Source organism: Suricata suricatta, chromosome 3 (assembly GCF_006229205.1).
Source record: "Suricata suricatta isolate VVHF042 chromosome 3, meerkat_22Aug2017_6uvM2_HiC, whole genome shotgun sequence".
In the NCBI taxonomy this organism is placed as follows: domain Eukaryota; kingdom Metazoa; phylum Chordata; class Mammalia; order Carnivora; family Herpestidae; genus Suricata; species Suricata suricatta.
Window position 1 is genome coordinate 105,652,869 of NC_043702.1, and position 17,732 is coordinate 105,670,600.

Consider the following 17,732-nt stretch of genomic DNA (forward strand, 5'->3'; position numbering starts at 1 on the left):
AGGCTCGCATCCCCAGCCCCCAGCCTCTGACTCAGACACACTCAGGCCAACCAACTAATCCAACCAACCAGCCCCAGAGCCCAGCCTGGGCCTCCATCCCCGCCTGCTCCGAGAGGGGCCAGTAAGGAGGCGTGTTTCCAAGTGATGCGAGTGAGCGCAGGCCTTGCCCTCTCGGACTCCCCGAGGACCGGGAGCACACCCTCCACCTGCATCCTGAGGGTGGGTGTCCCCGCAAGGCCTGGCTCACAGCAGTCGCTAATGCCCTGTGCCCCTGACTCTGGCCTCAGTTCTGGTCCCTGGGCAGCGGGCGCGACCACGTGATGGATGCTGTGGCCCAGTGTGAGCAGCTGGCCCGGGAGAGGGGTGAGAATGAGCGCCAGTCTCCCTGGCGCATCTACTTCCGGAAGGAGTTCTTCACCCCGTGGCACAACTCCCAGGAGGACTCCGTCAGTACCCAGCTCATTTACCACCAAGTCCTGCACGGGGTCTGGTCTGGCGAGTACAGCTTCGAGAAGGTGAGGGGACGCCACAGCCACCAAGGCCCCAGGGAGAGACCCATCAGACAGCCTGGGGAAGCACCATGCTCCAGGGCAGGCCTGGGCCGTGGCCCTCAGGGAGCACCCCTTAGAGAGGCAGGAGGCAGAGGCCAGGGACAGGCTGCTGGAGTGCAGGTCCCTGGTCCCCTCTGCTGGGCAGGCAGCTGTCCCCTCCCAGCCTGACCCCCATTAAGTCCTACCTTGGACCACAGGTTGGCTCAGGCCTCTGGGCTCCTTTGTACCAGCAGCAGGAGGGGAGGCCTCCCACCAGCCTCTGCAGCTGTTTGTGGGTCCTAGCGGCAGGACCTTGGAACGTGATGTCACCTCTGAGGCTCGGGCTCTCTGGAAAGGGCAGAGAGGAGCAAGGGCTCTCTGTGTGGCTGTGGGAACCCAGGGAGGGGACTTGTGCACCTGGCGCTTGGACCTTCCTGTGCCTGAGTCTGGAGGACACTGCTCTCAGGCCTGCAGCAATCCTGGAGGCCTGCCTGCCATGTAGCAGTGGGCAAGGAGAGGCAGGGCCAGGACAGACAGGCCCAGAGATGCAGGCAGTTAGGTGGCTCTGCACAGTTTGGTCTCCCAGGTACCCATAGGGCCCTGGGAGCAGGGAACCCCGCCTGGCGCTGGGCCATGCTGGTGCCTTATACAGGATCCTGCCCCGTAGGGGAGGCCACTGGTCACAAGTGAGCACGGGGTAAGACAGGGTGAAGGACTTGTCCACAGGTACCCTACTCAGACTGCAATGTTAGGGCCCCCCCAGGCCTCAGAGCTCCCTCCCCCCACACTCACTGTCTACCTGAGGGTTGGGAGAGTGGCACTGGGATCACCCCTTGTCCTTGGCCAGAGGGCCTGCAGGGCTCAAGCCAAGGCTGCTGGGAAGTTACAGCTGCCATCAGGAAGGACTGTAGCCTATTGGGGCCCAGCTGACACACTGTGGTTCCAGTGTGCTGGGAAAGAGACAGGTCCTGCCTAACACAGGTGACAGGACAGCTGACTGCTCACACTCCTGGTTCTCACCTAAATGTTTGCCATCTCCACTGTGCTGGGGCAAGAGCTAGGGCACCATGGCATTCCAGTGGGCACGGCCGGAGCATCATGGGAGCATGGTAGGGGCATCCTGGGGGGCACGGCAGGGGCATTGTGGTTGGCATAGGAGGGGCATCATGTGGGCATGTTAGGGACATCGTGGAAGCATGGCAAGAGCATCATGTGGGCATGACAGGGGCATTGTGGGGCATGGCAAGGGAATTGTGGGGGCATGGTGGGGCATCATGGGGGGCATGGCAAGGGTATCATGAGGGACACGGGGGGCATTGTGTGGCCATGGCAGGGGCGTGGCAGGGGCATCGTGGGGGGCATGGAGGGCATCGTGGAGGCACACAACGGGGGCACGGGGGGGCACGGGGAGGGATTGTGCAGGCCCTCGCATCTCCCCTCCCACTCCTGTGTTGGTCCTGGGGCTGCAGGAGGAAGAGTTGGTGAAGCTGCTGGCCCAGCACTGCTACGTGCGGCTGGGTGCCTCAGTGCAGAGCGAGGCCATCCAGGAACTGCTGCCCAGCTGTGTCCCCTCCAAGCTGTACAAGACCAAGCCACCAGAGAAGTGGGCGGGCCTCGTCATCGCCGCCCATGCCAAGGTCAGCCTCTGCAGAACCTGGGCACTGGGGTGTGCAGCAGGGGGGCCATAGTCGTGTAAAGGGACGGAGGTATCTCTCGAGGTTGAAATAACCTCGTTGAGTTGGGCTCCCAGTCACAGACCTCCCCCCACTGCCCTTTCAGTTGGCACAAAGGGGAGTCAGGGAGGCTCATGCCCATGCCCATCTCCACGGCAGCATCTGGTGGGGCCCTACCTTCTGGCACAAGTGGGTGTCCACAGCTGCCAACAGCACGCCTTCTGCCCTGGGTGCCGGCTGTGCATGGGGGAGGGAGGCATGGGCGTGGCTCGTACCCCAGCCCAGTGGCCTGCTCCACGTGGACATGGCTCTTCCTGGAGGCTCACGCCTCCACCTCCCCCACAGCACACAGGAGCACCCTCCCTGGACATCACCCCATGAGGGGACAGCAAAGACACACCGTCTGATTCACAGTCCCCCTGCCTACCCTCCACCACCAACAGGGACAGCCCTCCCCAAACCTGCCCCCATCAGAGCCGCCTTCCTTCCAGGGTGCCAAGCCAGGCAGCATGGCCTGAGGTGCCAGGCGCCACTCTCTGCCGCTGCTGCTGCAGGAGAACTATGCAGAGGGGTGGGAGTGGGGGTTGCCTTTTGGTTAATTCCTGCGTCCACCTCAATTATTTCTATGGCACTACAGACCAAGAAGGGGCGGGACAGGGAACGAGGAAGAAGACTGCACCATGCCTGCTTCTTAGGGGCTGACAGCCTAATGGCAGGGACATGAACCCCACGTGAGTGGTTCAGGCAGCAGGGGTCCTCTAAGTTCAGAGAAGGGTGGTGAGGATGGCCAAGATGCAGGAAAGGGGGGGTCCCCCAGTGGGCACATGGACAAGGGTCCTGTGCACCTGTGCTTTGGGAAGTAGAGCTTGCCCTGTCCTGCTCTTAGGGAGTCAGAGTGCATAGCTGTTTATGAAATGCTCTGACAAGTCCTGCAATAGAGAAGCCTGATTGTTTTACTTAACATTTCCCAGACATATTTGACCACAGAACCCTAAACAAAGGTTTAGCGTCTCTTGGAAACAGTTGTTGGTGATAGGAATTCGGGGAAGCAAAGTCTACTTGGGGGGTTTTGGTGTTTCCCAGCCTGAGTGAATGTGTTTACAGGAGAGAGATCATGGGCTTTTTAGGGCTATTCATATGAGGGAGGGACCAGAGGCTCACATGAACCCAAATGAACATAAGTAAGAAGTGGCTTTGTAATTTAGGAAGGGAAGGTTGGGATGAGGATAAAGAATTAGGAGGGGCGCCCAGGGGGCTCAGTCAGTTGGGCATCTGACTTTGGCTCAGGTCATGATCTCACAGTCCATGAGATTGGGTCCTGTGTTGGGCTCTGTGCTGATAGCTCTGAGCCTGGAGCCTGCTTGGGATTCTGTGTCCTCTGCTCCTCCCCACTCTCGAAAATAAAAAAACATTAAAAAAAAAAAAAAGAAAAGAATTAGGAAATGTTACCCAACTACGTTTTTCCAAAGTGAGCATAGTTACACTGACTTGTTTTCATGAAATCACTTAAAACATGTACATTACCAAATACATTAGAAAATACAGACATGTACAAAAAGAAAAGTGAAATCACCAATAATTTATCAACGAGATCATCGCTCTTAGCACTGTGCAATAGATCCTTCCAGACTACATTCATGGGTGCACAACTGAGAAATGAGTATGATTAGAGAGAAACAATGCACTTTTACAAAACTAAACGTAGGATTGTATCATATGGCAACGTTCAGCCTGCTCCTTCACTCAACCACATGGCATGGGACCATGTTTCCATGTCACAAAATACTAATCTTCACATTCTATTTTTCCCTTTTTCATCATTTCTTTCATGGTCATGTTTAATGGCTGCCTAGTACTGCAGTAATGAATTTTAATTTACTGATTCCTGTTGATGCATATTAAGGTCATTCCCCAGTTTCACTATTTTTTTTTTTTTACAAAAGTCACTTTTTGTTAAGTTTATTTATTTTGAGAGAAAGAGAGAGAGAGCAGGTACACATGCAAGTGGGGGGAGGGGCAAAGAGAGAGAATCACAAGCAGGCTCTGTGCCATCAACGTGGTCTGACGCAGGGCTCGATCCCATGAACTGTAATCATGACCTGAATGGAAATCAAGAGTTGGACACTTAACCCTTGAGCCACCCAGGCTCCCCAACCCCATTTTTCACTATCAAAACAATGACATGGACCATTTTGTAGATACAGATTTTATATACTTGTTGGTTATTCGCCAGGATAAATTCCTAGGCAGGGAGTCAGAGCGGTGTACATTCTAAAGTCCTTGACACTTGCTGCTGCCAGATGGCCCTTCAGATCCAAGGCATCAATTGACATCCCACAATCCAGGGTCTGAACCACTTTTTTAAAACCAGCAGCAAGAGAAATCACATCTTATCAACCAATAGTGAAAAAAAAGTTCAGCTGGACACTTTAGTTCACCAACACTGGGCAGAGAAGATAGGGAGGGGAGGGAATGGTGGAGAGGTCGAGAGGGAGGAAGGACCGGGGCAGGTTGAGGTGAAGGTCCCTGGGAGGGGCTCCCTGATAGGCGGGACAGCTCCAGAGAAGATAGCCAGGAACAGGTGCCAGGGACCCGGAGACACCTACCAAGACAGACCCCTCAGGCAATGTTGTCGGGAGCATGCCCAAGCATGCATGCGTGGACAGGCCCTTCTCATGGCCTGCCATGCCTGACCTACTGCCTCCTGGCGCACTGATGCTAAAGTGGGGCAAGTCTAAGCCTTTCTCCCTTCTCAAACCCTCCATGAAAGGTCCTGCACTAGGGCCAGTGAGACAGGGCTGCGCCAGCCTCCCCAACCCCACCCCCGGCAGCCTTTACCAGCTTCATAGAACAGTCCAACAAATGACCACCGTGGGCGCTGGGCCCCTGGTTCGCGAAGAGGAAGCCAGGGTTGCGTGTTTGAGCGATGAGTGACCGGGGTGACCCGCTGTGTCCGCCCCTGCAGGCACGGTACATCCAGAAGCAGGAGGAGCCACTGGCTGTGCAAGAGCAGGTGGTGGAGGCCGCCCGCCTGCAGTGGCCACTGCTCTTCGCCCGGCTCTTTGAGGTCACCACACTCTCTGGTAATGGGATCTGATGGGGGAGGGGGTGCAGGCAGAGCCCCCCACCTGGGGCAAGCCTAAGCTTCATACCCCTTTCCACCCCTGGCCAGGCCCCCGACTGCCCAGGACTCAGCTAATCTTGGCTGTTAACTGGAAAGGGATGTACTTCATGGACCAGACGGAGAAGATGCTCCTAGAACTCTCTTTCCCAGAGGTCATGAGTCTGTTCACCAACAGGTGGGTGTCCCAAGAGAAGGAGCCCCAAGCCTCTTTCCTCACAACCTCTCTCTGGAGAGATGGGGGGAGACGGAGGCATGTTGTCCCTGGGCGCCTGGCTGGAGTGGAGGGATAAGGACAAACATTTGCAGCGTGGTGGCCCCCACCCTGTTCTGCCCCTGGGCCAGAACTGCCCCACTAAGTACTGCATCTGCGAATAAGGCGTTGTTCTCTTGGGCTTCTCTCTAAAGCCCAGACCCACCCGGAAGGGGCACAGAAGCCTGCAGTCTTTGGGGCATGCAATTGGTTACAGGCCTTCCCTTCTCGTGGGCGAAAACAGGTCACACGGAGGGTGCGGCCCCTCAGAGAGGAAGTGAGGGCCAGAGGCTGGGGGTGGCAGGGCCTCAGACACCCCCTGATCCCCATGGCTCTGTCTTCTGAGAATGCCTCCCAGCCCCTTGGGAAGGCCTGCATGTGCCCCACCAGAGCCCCTCTTGGTTAAAGCCTACCCCAATGCACCATGACCATTATAGTCACTACCGGTGTGTGTGGGGCACACAGCAGCCACCACCTCTCAGGCTGACCATGCTGGACACTTGTCCCCACGGCATCACCCACTCTGTAGATGAATAAAGAACACAGGAGGCTGAGTCGCTGGCCCAAGCCCACCAAGACTGTGCCCCATCTCAACTACAGCATTCTTTGCCATGTCCCCAAAGTGGCCCTGCACACCAGCCACCTCACTGCCCATCCAGAGCTAGCCCACAAGCTAACTGCCTCTGAAGCCCAAGGACACTGAGCTCTGGCCTTCATTTGCCCCCAGCACACAGGGGTGCCTGGATGTGGGCTAACCTTGGCTCAGACTTTGGCCTTGATCAAGTTGTGTATAATGCAGGAGGGTCACCCTCTCTGATGCTGCTGAGGGGCTGGAGTGGGAGGGATGGAAGAGGCCAGCAGTCATGTCATGCCCTTTGTCCCCTCAGGGAGGCCCAGGGTGGGCAGAGGCTGGTACTGTCCACGCTGCACCAAGAGGAGTACGAATTCATGTCCCCCAGCAGTGTGGCCATCGCCGAGCTGGTGGCCATGTTCCTGGAGGGCTTGAAGGAGAGGTCCGTGTTCGCCATGGCCCTGCAGGACAGGAAGGCCACAGGTGCCCAGCCAGGCGGGAGCAGGATGTGGAGAGGGGCCGATGCTGTGGTCAGGGGGAAGGTGGCTGGCTCACCCCCATGTCCCAGCAGCCAACCGGTGGGGCTCCGGGAGGGACCTGAGCAGAGAGAGGGGATGAGGGCTACAATGCATGGTGGGGGGCAGCTTTGGGCAAAGCCCACCCTTGTACAAAATGAGAGGCTTATGGAAGTGGTCTCAAACCCCCCAGAGGGGAAGCTAGTTGAGGACTGGATGCTGTTGGAAGCTCAGGGAAGGGTCCTCAGCCTCCCCTCTGCAAAGAAGAGCCAGGTCACCAGTCTGAGCTTTTGACATCCCACAGCCGCCCTGTTATCCCACTTACAGACTGAACCAGAGGCTCGGACAAGGGAAGCAGCTTGTCCAGGATAGCAGCTCAGGGGTGGGGGACCAAGCTCTGGCAGTCTTCCCTGCAAGTCAATGCTCCAGCAAGAGCTGAACATTCCCGGGAGTTAGGGAGTGGGGGGCGCTCCCTGGGATGGAGAGGAAGGGGCCGTGCATTGGGTCTTGCCACAGAAGAAATGTCTGCCCAGAAACCTTATCCCTGTTGCCCACTCCATCCCCACAACTACCCAAGAGGGAGGAAACAGGCTCAGGGGGCCACATAGCACTAAGGGCCAGTCCCCTGAGCCTGAGGCCGCAGCCAGGGCTCCCCAGCCCCTGCCTGCCCGGGACCCCCGGGCCTGGGAATCCCACCAACCATTCAGCCTTAAGGTGGCTTTGGGCCCCGCACTCTGCCAAAGGAGACAGCCCCTGAAATGCCAGCCCGGGCTCTGGCCTCTGCATGGCCCTTGGTAAGTGGTGGCTTTTCTGCCCCTGTGTGTGGCCTGGAATTGCAGACGATGCCACCATCTTGCCCTTCAAGAAGGGGGACCTGCTGATCCTGACAAAGAAACAGGGGCTGTTGGACTCAGAAAACTGGACTCTGGGCCAGAACGACAGGACCGGCAAGACGGGGCTGGTGCCCACGGCCTGCCTCTATGCCATCCCAACGGTCACCAAGCCCTCCACACAGCTGCTGGTAACTCATATGCCCATCTGTCCTCAGCCCAGGCCCACGGGGCACGTGGGGAGGTAACCTAGCTCAGGGGCTCATACCCCCCTTGCAGAGATCCAGGAGGGTCACCTGGGCATCAGGTCTGCTCTGCCAGCCCTGTCATCCCTCTGTGGTGTCCACGAAGCTGGCACGGCGCTTGATCCTTGATAGATGCTCCCACTGCAGTGCACCCTGGGAAAAAACCCATCCCCTGCCCCCGCCAGCCTCGCTTAAACCTGACCCACCCAAGGGTGGTCATGTCACCCTACTCCCAAGTACCACCATCCCAGCCCCCCAGAGAGGCAGGATAGACAGGCACTCCAATATTGGCACACTGAGGGTCAGCCGTGCCCGGTGCACTGCAGCGCCGGACGCGACAGTGATTCCGGCCTCGGGGAGCATTCGGGCAAAGAGTCAGTCCATGGCGAGTGTGCAGAGTGACTCCAAGAAGCAGCACTGGCTGTTCTAGGAGCGAGTAACAGGGTAGGGGTGCCCTGTCCCTGAAGGCATCCTGGAGGCAGCCACTGTGGCTTGAAGTGTGCAAGGAACCTGGCAGGCAGGGCCCAGTCAGAGGCGCCCTGAGAGGTGCCCTGGGGAAGTGGAGCTGGGCAGGTCTGAGAAGCCCTCCCAAGGGGGACATTGGGTCAGTGTTCAAGGGTCACACCGCTGGTGACTCAGGAGAGGCAGGCCCAGGCCTGTACAGCCCTGGGGTGGGCCCGTCCCACGGCACTGAAGTGAGCAGGACAGGAGCCCGTGGGAGGTCCTCGTGGGCAGGGGACCCTCAGGCCTCTGCCTCCACAGAGCCTGCTGGCCATGTCACCAGAGAAACGGAGGCTGGCAGCCCAGGAGGCCCGGCCCCCAGAGCCACCGCCCGAGGAGCAGCCCAAGGACAAGCCACACACCCTGGAGGAGTTCTCCTATGAGTACTTTAGGTACCATCTCAGCCCTCACCCTCGCCCCTCAGCCCCCCTGCGCTCCCTCAGGGTTACAGGGAGGCCAGTGTCCTGGACTGGGGACCCTGTGAGCCTCCCATGGCCGCCCTGGGAGGGCAGGGCATGGGAACCTGGGTGTGTGCCCCAGCAGTGCACCCACAGTGCGCAGGTTGGGGGAAGAAGGAGAAGCTTGGGCAGGGAAGGCTTGAGCAGGGCCCTTACAGCAGCCTCCACTCCTGACAGGGCCCCAGAGAAGGAGAGTGTCAGCAGGGCTGTGTTACCCCTGGCCCGGGCTCGGGGCCACCTGTGGGGCCACTCATCCGAGCCACTGCGGCAGCCTCTGCTCAAGCGTGTCTATGCCAACACTGAGCTTCGGGACCCCGCCTGTCAGATCTTCATCGATATCCTTCCCTGGCAGGCCTGCCCCACCCTGTGCCAGCCCCACCGCTACCCTGGGAAGGGCACAGCCTTCACAGAGCGCGGGGTAGAGACAACATGCAGCTTACAGGGCCTCAGGAGGGGCAGCGTGGGGCCAGGGCCGCGGTAACAGGAGTCATGACGCACATCCTCCTTGACGGCCACACCCATCCTCAGGTACATGGGGGACTACCCTTCTCGACAGGCCTGGACCCCCGTGGATCTCACCAACCAGATCTTCTCGCTGGCCCTCCAGGAGTCAGCCCTGCAGGATGAGGTCTACTGCCAGATCCTGAAGCAGCTGACACACAACACCAAGAGGTCTGCTGGGGACGGGATGGGGCCAGAGGGCACCAGGCTCCATCCCAGGCCCCCTCCATCTTCTCCCTGGCCCCAGGCTCCGTGCCTGGGCCCCCTCCATCTTCTCCCTTCTCCCTCCATTCTCCCAAGAAGCTGCCCATGGTTCAGAGCGGCAGGCAGCAACTCGTGTACACTACCCAGCCGACCCGGGCACTGCCAACAGTAGTGGGAAGGCTGGGCACCCCCTCTTTCCTGCTGACCTCCTGGGGGTGGTCAGAGTGGGGAGAAAAATGGACCTGCCTTGGGCCCTACCTGCTCCCACCCTTTCTTCCTTGTGATCCGAACATACCATGCAGGCTCTAAACCTCAGTTCCCTCCTCCCAAAAAGATGGGTGCAGGGGTGCACCCTCCCCATTTTGTGTGTGTGAAGGCCTCTGAGGCATGGGCAGCCGGGCAGCAGCTTCCATGCCCACGGCCCTGGGCAGGCCTTGTGTCCCGTCTGCCTTCGGTCCCTGGTGGGCTGGGGCCTGCTGAGGCCCTTCCTGGCCTGACAGGCGCTGTCACCTTCAGGTACAGCGAGGAGAGGGGCTGGCAGCTGCTGTGGCTGTGTACTGGCCTCTTCCCCCCCAGCAAGGCCCTGCTGCCCCACGCCCAGAAGTTCATAGACACTCGGAGGAGGAAGCTGCTGGCCCCTGACTGCAGCCGCCGCATCCAGAGGGTCCTGAGGTGAGCTGGCCGGCGCTCACTCCCTCGGGACCATCTACCTGGAGAAGCTGAGGGGCCCCTCCAGTCCTTCCAGAGCTCCTGGGCCAGTGGGGACCCTTGTCAGGGACCCAGACACTGTGTCCTCTCCAGAAGCTGGCGTCGCTTAAGAGTGCAGGACCAGGCCCCCAGCAACCCGGGCAGAGGCTGGAGAGTGAGGCTCTCTGAGAGGCCTGCGTGCTCAGTGGGGGCTTCTAGCAGACTCAGTCTTGACCATGAGCTCTCCTACCCCAATAGCTGCCTGGCCAGGGCACAGAGGGGATTGCCCAGAGGCCAGAGTGTGACCTCGATACCCCAAGCCACCACCTCCCTGCCTGGCCCAGCCAAGAGGCCAGTCCACACGGCCAGCCCTCCCACAGTTGGGCAATTCTTCCTGGGATCTGTCCTCCTTCTCATCCACACCACCTGCCCTATCCAGTTTGGCCTCCTGGGGCTGTGGGAGAGGGTGCATCCACCATGATAGAGGAGGAGACGGGTGCCCTCAGGGAGGCCCTGAGGGGGGTCCCTGACCCCTACCTGATGCCCTGCCATGTGAGAATGAGGACACAACTCACCCTAGCCACCGGCATTCCCCTCCCAGGAAGCTCCAGGTCAGCCCAGCTCCCCTTCCCATGTGTGTTCCAGGCCTTCCCCGACGCCTCAGAGCTACAGGTCACCTGGAAAGTGAATCCAGGCTGGCCTGTGCTGCTGCCTCTGTGCTGGCCTGTGCCGGGCAGGGTCAGCCCTTGAGCCCTGTCCTCTGCTGGGGTCATGGAGTTATGTACTGTGTCTGGCACACACTTCAGCATGGAGGCTGGTGGCCGGGTCCGGGCTGGGCCGGGCTGGCAGGGGCAGGGTGCCGTGCTCAACAAGCACCATCCTGCTCTAGGACAGGGCCCCGGAAGCAGCCCCCACACCCAGTGGAGGTGGATGCCATGGAGCAGAACATCACACGCATCTGTCACAAGATCTACTTCCCCAATGACACGAGCGAGGTGAGTCTTTACCCCAGGAGCTGGCCTGTGGGCCACAGCAAAGCCCTCCTCACCTGCTCCCACGGATCAGTTCAGCAGACATGGTTCTCAGAGCTAGAGCGAGCTCCTGCCCCACCCCTCTGCTCCAGGCAGACAGTTTGCTCTGTCCTCAATGGTGTCCCATAGACATCAATGAGCACCCCAGGTGCTCAAGGCCAGCACAGGGAGGGGCCTCCCTGGAAGGGGTGCTGCTAGTGCTGGAGGAAGTTCGGAGATATAGGGGGCACTCTAGGCCAGTGCTGGGAGGGGCTCCCTTGAGGGTGGGGCTGGAAATCAGGGAGGTCCCAAAGGTGTAGAGGGCATTCCTGGCCAAGGTACACAGAGAAGAGGCCATAAGGGTGGGCAGCAAAGCCAAGTCCAAGGGCATGGGGTCCTGACAGACTTCTAACCCTGCCCTGGGGCATAAGGGAGCAGGTGCAGCCTTTAGGGGTGCCAGTGGACTGAGCCAGTGTGGCTTCTGGGTGGGAGGGGGGACCATCAGGAGCCAGGTGTGTTGGAGAGGCTCCCAGCCAAGTAGCAGCAGTGAGATATGAATGGGGTGAGAGACCAAGGGCCACGTGCCCCTGCAGCCTTTCCCAGCAGCAGTGCAGGCTTTACGGCCTTAGAGACAATGGCCCCACAAGGGAAAGTTCCCACGGTCTGGCTACAGGACTCTCAAAGCAAATTAAAAAGGCCGAGCCTCGTGGGCCCCCAAGGCGGTGAACTCTGACTGAACAACTTGAGCATCCAGCTGGTTTTCCAGAAGGGAAAGCTGCTCCTTCTCAGGCTGGGGCAGGCCCAGCCGGCCTTAAGCAGGAGAAACAAACCCAGGCTCTGGTGGGTCATCCCAGGCTGAACCTAGACAGTCACACACTGCTTCTCTGCCCAGATGCTGGAGGTGGGCACCTACACGCGGGTGCGGGACGTGTGCCAGAGTGTTGCCACCAAGTTGCAGCTGGCCTCCTGGGAAGGCTGCAGCCTCTTCATCAAGATCGCTGACAAGGTGCAGTGGGCTGGGTGGGCCAGGGCCGAGCGGAAGGGAGGCAGGTGTCTGAGGTCTGTGGCATTGTCCCCCATGTGCTGGGCCAGGCCCTCACTGCACACAGGCTGTCAGGATGCAGGCAGGTAGACTAATGGAGTGGCACGAGGCAGGGACAGGGCCCAAGCAAGGGGGGCCCAATTCTGAGCAACACCTAGTCTCCCAGGCCATAAACGGGCTGGCAGACCGAAGCTGTGGGATGAGGGGCCAGGGGGCACTCCCCTGGAAGCCCTTCCTCCCTGCCCACCCCAGGTCATCAGCCAGAAGGAGGGAGACTTCTTCTTTGACTCCTTGCGGGAAGTGTCTGATTGGGTGAAGAAGAACAAGCCCCAGAAAGAAGGTAAGGGAGAGGGGTGAGGGAGGAGGGAAGGGGCTGGGATGGAGGGCTCAGGGAAGGAGCCTCCCTGGGCCAGGGTCAGAAGGTTCCCCTGGCACCTCTTGCATGGCCCCTGCCCATTTGTTCATTCATTCATTCATTCATTCATTCATTCATTCCCCCTTAGATCCCCTGGGTCATGGGTATGGCCAAACCTGGATGTGGGCAGAGGCAGGGTGGGGGGCAGGCCTAGAACCGATGGCTGATCGCTGCTCTACAGGGAGATGAAGGCGATGTGGGGGCCTGACTCCCACAGAGAGGCCCCCAGAGCATCCCTCTCCCTCAGTCCTGAAGGAGGAGGAAGAGCTGGGGGTTGGGGAGGGAGAGGGGGTGAGGCTGTCCAGCAGGGAAAGCAGTAGGAGCAGACACAGTAGTGATGGTGGGAGGGCTTCAAGGCTCACGTGCTACTGGGCAGAAGTGCAGGGAGGCAGGCAGCAATGCCCCCCACAAGAAGGGGTGGGGAGCACAGACATGTGTGGGACCACAGGACGGACTTGGTGCTCACTGCCTGCCCTGCCCAGGGGCGCCTGCAACGCTCCCCTACCAGGTGTACTTCATGCGGAAACTGTGGCTGAATGTGACCCCAGGAAAGGATGTAAATGCAGACTCCATCCTTCATTACCACCAGGTACCTGGGTGGGCTCCCTCCTAGGCCCACCTTCACTCTGTCCCATGCCCATCCTGGGAGGCAGCTATCTTGCTCCTGGGCACTGCCCTTCTAGGGGCTTCTGGAGGCCATGGAGGCCTAAGTGGTGGGTGGACTGGGCCCTGAGGGTTCTGCAGCCAGAGCAGAAGGGCAGCAGGCTTTGGGGACTGTGACCATATCAGCACCCACAGTGTGACTGCTGGGAACAGGAGGGGACAGAGGGTTCTGACTACATCCGGGTAGGGCAGGCCACCACCTCTGTTGTGAGAAGTCAAGACTCGATGGCCAAGGCCCCTACCAGAAAGCCTCCCCTGAGGGCCTTGGCTGGTTGCTGGCTCTGTCTCCTGCCTGTGGGTGAGCCAATAGCTCTGCCACCTGAACAGAAGGGGGTATGGGGGCAGCAGCCTAAGGCCAATGTCTCTGCCACTCAGGAGCTGCCCAAGTACCTCCGTGGCTTCCACAAGTGTCCTCAGGACGACGCCATCCACCTGGCAGGCCTCATCTACAAGGCCCAGTTCGACAATGACCGTTCCCAGCTGGCGAGTATCCCCAAGATCCTGAGACAGCTCGTGCCTGAGAACCTCACGCGTCTGATGTCCTCCGAGGAATGGAAAAAGGTCCCTGATGGGGCTGGGGAGGGGGTGGCCCTTGGGTGCATCTGAGCCAAGCCCTGCCTGGGCCAGATGACCACATTCTGGTCGTGGAGGGTGTGCTGGGTCTGTGTCACCCCCTGTGCGCGCAGTCCACAGCACCTGGGGGATGACAGGGTAGAGGTCACACTTGGCTCTACATGCCCCCCAGGCTGGCCACGGGCACATAGGTGCTGCTTGGACTGCAGCCTCAGGGACCCTGGGCAGAGGGCTTGGCCCAAGCCCAGGCCCTCAGTGGTCCTTACCACACCCCCTCACTCCCACCCAGAACATCCTGCTGGCCTATGACAAAAACAAGGACAAGACGGTAGAGGAGGCCAAAACGGCCTTCCTCAAGTGGATCTGCCGGTGGCCCACATTCGGGTCTGCCTTCTTTGAGGTGAAGGTAGGCCTCCCCTTATACCCAGCCGTCCTTGCCTGAGGGAGCCTCATCCGGCTCTGGCCCCAGCAGCCTGAGCTTCTCTCTAAACACAGGCCTAAGGGTGGGCCTAGCCACCTGCTTTGGACAAAGCATGAGTACATGTGTATGTGCCCCCGTGTGTCTCAGGGAGGTGGCCCCCTGGCCTCCCCGGCTGGGCTATGACCACTGCGTCACCTTCTGCAGCAAACCTCTGAGCCCTCCTACCCGGACATCATTCTCATTGCCATCAACCGACACGGGGTTCTGCTCATACACCCCAAGACCAAGGTAATGGCTGGGCAAGCTACCAGGGTCCCAGTACCCCCTGCTGCCCTCTCTCCTCCTTCACACAGCCCCACGGGCTCTAGAGGACCCAAGAACGGCAGCCTGGGCTCAGGGCCTCTCGCCCCCCAGGCTTCCACTGGGCCCACCCATCCCGCCCACTCTCCCACAGGAACTGCTCACCACCTACCCCTTCACCAAGATCTCCAGCTGGAGCAGTGGCAGCACCTATTTCCACATGGCACTGGGGAGCCTGGCCCGGGGCAGCCGCTTGCTGTGCGAGACCTCTCTGGTGAGCCCCAGACTCCCAGGGCCCTCCTCCCAACCCAGACACACAGACAGAGGCACCAAGGACTAGGTCTCCCCAGGCCTGAGCTCCCACTGCCGCCAGGCAAGTTGCTTGCCATGAGGATTCAGGTTCCTGTGCCCGGAGCAGGGCAAGGCCAGGACGGGCCAGCAGAGGCCAGAAGGAGGAGCAGCAAGGAAAAGGCTGGGAGAGTCACCTCAGGGACCGTGATGGCAAGGCCCTGTGTGGGCCCCCTGTGGTCCTGGGCCACTCTGAGGAGGGAGGGGGCTCCATTCATGGCAGCAGGGGCCCCACTTGCCTCTTGAGCTTCTGTGTCCAATGCATCTTTGAGGCAGCAGCTGGGCACCGCCCGGCCTGATCTGAGCCCCCAACCCCTGTACCCAGCCGCCAACCCCTTTCCTCTGACCAGGGCTACAAGATGGATGACCTACTGACCTCGTATGTGCAGCAACTGATGAGCACCATGAACAAGCAGCGGGGCATCCCAGCCCCGGCCCTGGCCACTCCTTAGCACCAGGCCTGGGCCTGCTCACTCACTTCCCCTTCCCAGCCTAAGGACCACCTGGTGGCAGTTCCCTAAGGCCCTCTTCCTGGCCCAGGGCCTGCCCTCTGCAAGCACCCTTTCATGCTGCCTTCTCCTCAAAACAGACCCCACACTCCTTGGTATGCCAGCTAGGTCCCCTTCCCTGGGATGCTGACTGTAGAAGCCAAAGTGGGGAGCCTAGAGTGTGGCTGGCCTCCAGGTTGATGGGCAGATGGTCGAGAGGACTCCCCCAAGAATGTTCAATAAAACTTCCTGGAGCAGTGTGCAGTGTCTTAGTGAGGGAAGTGGGTGGGGGGCCAGGTGGGCAGGAGGCCTAGGGGGCGCTGGCCAGCAAAGGGTCTCTTCCAGAAAAAACAAAAAGCTTTGTGGCTTCTCTGGGGACACCAGGATGACAGCTCCATTCTCTGGGAATGACTTCATTGGTTTCTCCCTCCCCACTTCCTCTCCCTTCCCCCCACCTCCTTTCCTCCTCCCTCCCTCTCTTCCTTCGAGGCTCCTCTGCACACCAACTCTCCCTCCCCCACAGGGCACTGGGACACAGAACTGTCCTAGGGGGGCCTGGTGTGGGTGCAGGCCAGGCTCGCCCGCTCTCTGGCTGCTGGCTTCACGCTCAAGCCAGCCTGTGCCCAGGCAGGAGCAGAGCTGGACACAGGGCCTTAGGGGCCCGGGTCCATCCCACCGTGCTGGCAGGCCCTGTAGGAGTCTACCCCCCACCATCCTACCCACCTGGCTGGCCTTTGTGGACCGAGGATTTCTGGATGGCCTTGTCTCCAAGTCCTGATGGCAACCTGGCCTGGGAACAAGGGCTGGGTCCCACCTGGACAACTCTTTCTTCTGTCCTGTCTAGTGTCTATCAACACTGCTGCTGCCCCATGGCCTCATTCCCACGCCATAAACCACACGGGTCATGTGGTCATGTAAATAAGCCTTCATTCACTGTGCAAGCACCAGGTCCTGTGCTGGCCACGGAGGAGGTGTCCTTCCTGGAAGGTCAGAATGAGCCACACATCCAACCTTCTGGCCCTCAGCTAGCTGCATCCAGAGGGCCAGCATGTGGGGGGAGTGGAGGGCAGGGGCCACAGAGGAGCTCAATGGAACCAGGACAGAGTGGCGAAGGCCAGATTTCAGGAAGGAGGCCTCATGAGGGATGGAGGGAGGGGGGTCCTTGTCCCTCCTGATGATCATGGGGTACAGTGGCAGGATTTGCTGGCCCAGTTTAAGCACTGGATCCTACTTGGTTGAGTGAGTATATGGCCAAGCTTGAAAGGGTGGTTCCCTAGAGGCCCCCGTCCCCATGGCCAGGGTAGCTGCCTGGCTGTGGCCTCCCCAGGGCCATGTGCACATACTGGGACCACTCAGGGGTGGAGGCTGCCCAAACTACGGCTGGAGGATGTGAGCTGGTGGGCGGCAGGGCTGCTGCAGGAATGGGAGAGGTCAGGACAAGCAGGGTGGGAGCAGGGGGGTCCGCGACCAGGGCCAGGTGACCCCAGGCCCCCGTTCCCTCATGCCCCTGGAGGACCTCGAGCTAAGGCTTGTGGGCACAGGCCTGTCACAGGCTCAGGGGCCCTGCCTGCACTGAAGGAAGGAGGAGAGAAAAGGGGCCTAGGGAGGAGGGGGAGATGAGGTGGGGGGAGGGAGCAGAGATGAGGCGTGGAGGCAGCACCAGGAAGGGAGCACAGAGCAGACCAGAAGTAGAGGTGCCAGCAGCAAGGAGGAGATGCAGGTGGAAGGCGGGCGGGCAGCCGCTCAGGTGGAGTTGAGGCCTGGGGACTTGGGGTGGGCCTTGCGGGCCGCCAGCTCTGACAGCTTCTTCAGCCGCTTCTTCAGCTCCAGGGGGAACTTCTCGTAGCACCGCTTACACACGGGCTTCATGTCGAATTCCACAAACTTGTTCCTGAGGAGGAGGCCCAGCAGTCAGCAGAGCCCCAGGCCCCAGCAGCTCGGCCCTCAGAGGCCGGACAGTGGGCTTTCCTCAGCCCCTGGCCCACAGCAATCCCCATCCCAGAGCGAGCTCTGGCCAGGGGCCACAGCGAACGAGGAGATGGGCTTCCGGGCCTCCTCTCCCTCCCAGAAGCTTCTCTTGGGTTCTGATACTCCAGCACGGGCCACGATTCCCTGCCATCCTCAGAGACCTGGGCTCCACCTCCCCTTGCGCTCTGGCCATCCTACACTTCCGGGAGTTTCGGGATGAGTCAGCCTTTGAAAATGCTGTTACCTGAGCTGGAATGGCCTTCCCCCCGCCTCTCCAAAGCCCTGTTTCTGTGGGTGCATTGGGGGCTCACATCCCTGCCCCCGACACCATGCCCCAAGGGCCCCTCAATCTGCCTCCTGGGGCTGGGGCTGCCTCTGCCTTCCTAAAGCCTGATCGCAGCAGACATGTAGGGAA

At 60.1% G+C, this 17,732-nt stretch overlaps 2 protein-coding genes across 6 annotated transcripts in view; one reads left to right on the top strand and one right to left on the bottom strand.

The window, feature by feature from the left end:
- MYO7B (myosin VIIB) overlaps nt 1-15,608 on the top strand; it is a 73,307-nt gene extending 57,699 nt beyond the window's left edge. Inside the window, exons 28-46 of the mRNA XM_029934770.1 lie at nt 288-515; nt 2,000-2,167; nt 5,169-5,286; nt 5,376-5,502; nt 6,465-6,631; nt 7,503-7,684; nt 8,501-8,631; nt 8,875-9,032; nt 9,216-9,369; nt 9,919-10,074; nt 10,979-11,084; nt 11,992-12,105; nt 12,394-12,481; nt 13,039-13,145; nt 13,595-13,780; nt 14,082-14,198; nt 14,418-14,501; nt 14,668-14,787; nt 15,212-15,608. Of these exons, the coding sequence (XP_029790630.1) occupies nt 288-515; nt 2,000-2,167; nt 5,169-5,286; nt 5,376-5,502; nt 6,465-6,631; nt 7,503-7,684; nt 8,501-8,631; nt 8,875-9,032; nt 9,216-9,369; nt 9,919-10,074; nt 10,979-11,084; nt 11,992-12,105; nt 12,394-12,481; nt 13,039-13,145; nt 13,595-13,780; nt 14,082-14,198; nt 14,418-14,501; nt 14,668-14,787; nt 15,212-15,313 (2,613 nt within the window). The 3' untranslated portion in view covers nt 15,314-15,608. The remainder of the gene's footprint in view (nt 1-287; nt 516-1,999; nt 2,168-5,168; nt 5,287-5,375; nt 5,503-6,464; nt 6,632-7,502; nt 7,685-8,500; nt 8,632-8,874; nt 9,033-9,215; nt 9,370-9,918; nt 10,075-10,978; nt 11,085-11,991; nt 12,106-12,393; nt 12,482-13,038; nt 13,146-13,594; nt 13,781-14,081; nt 14,199-14,417; nt 14,502-14,667; nt 14,788-15,211) is intronic.
- A 648-nt stretch (nt 15,609-16,256) lies between these two features.
- LIMS2 (LIM zinc finger domain containing 2) overlaps nt 16,257-17,732 on the bottom strand; it is a 51,065-nt gene continuing 49,589 nt past the window's right edge. For all 5 annotated transcript variants that reach the window (XM_029934775.1, XM_029934772.1, XM_029934774.1 and 2 more), the window contains one exon: nt 16,257-17,240. In XM_029934775.1, coding sequence (XP_029790635.1) covers nt 17,093-17,240 — 148 coding nt within the window. In that variant the 3' untranslated portion in view covers nt 16,257-17,092. The remainder of the gene's footprint in view (nt 17,241-17,732) is intronic.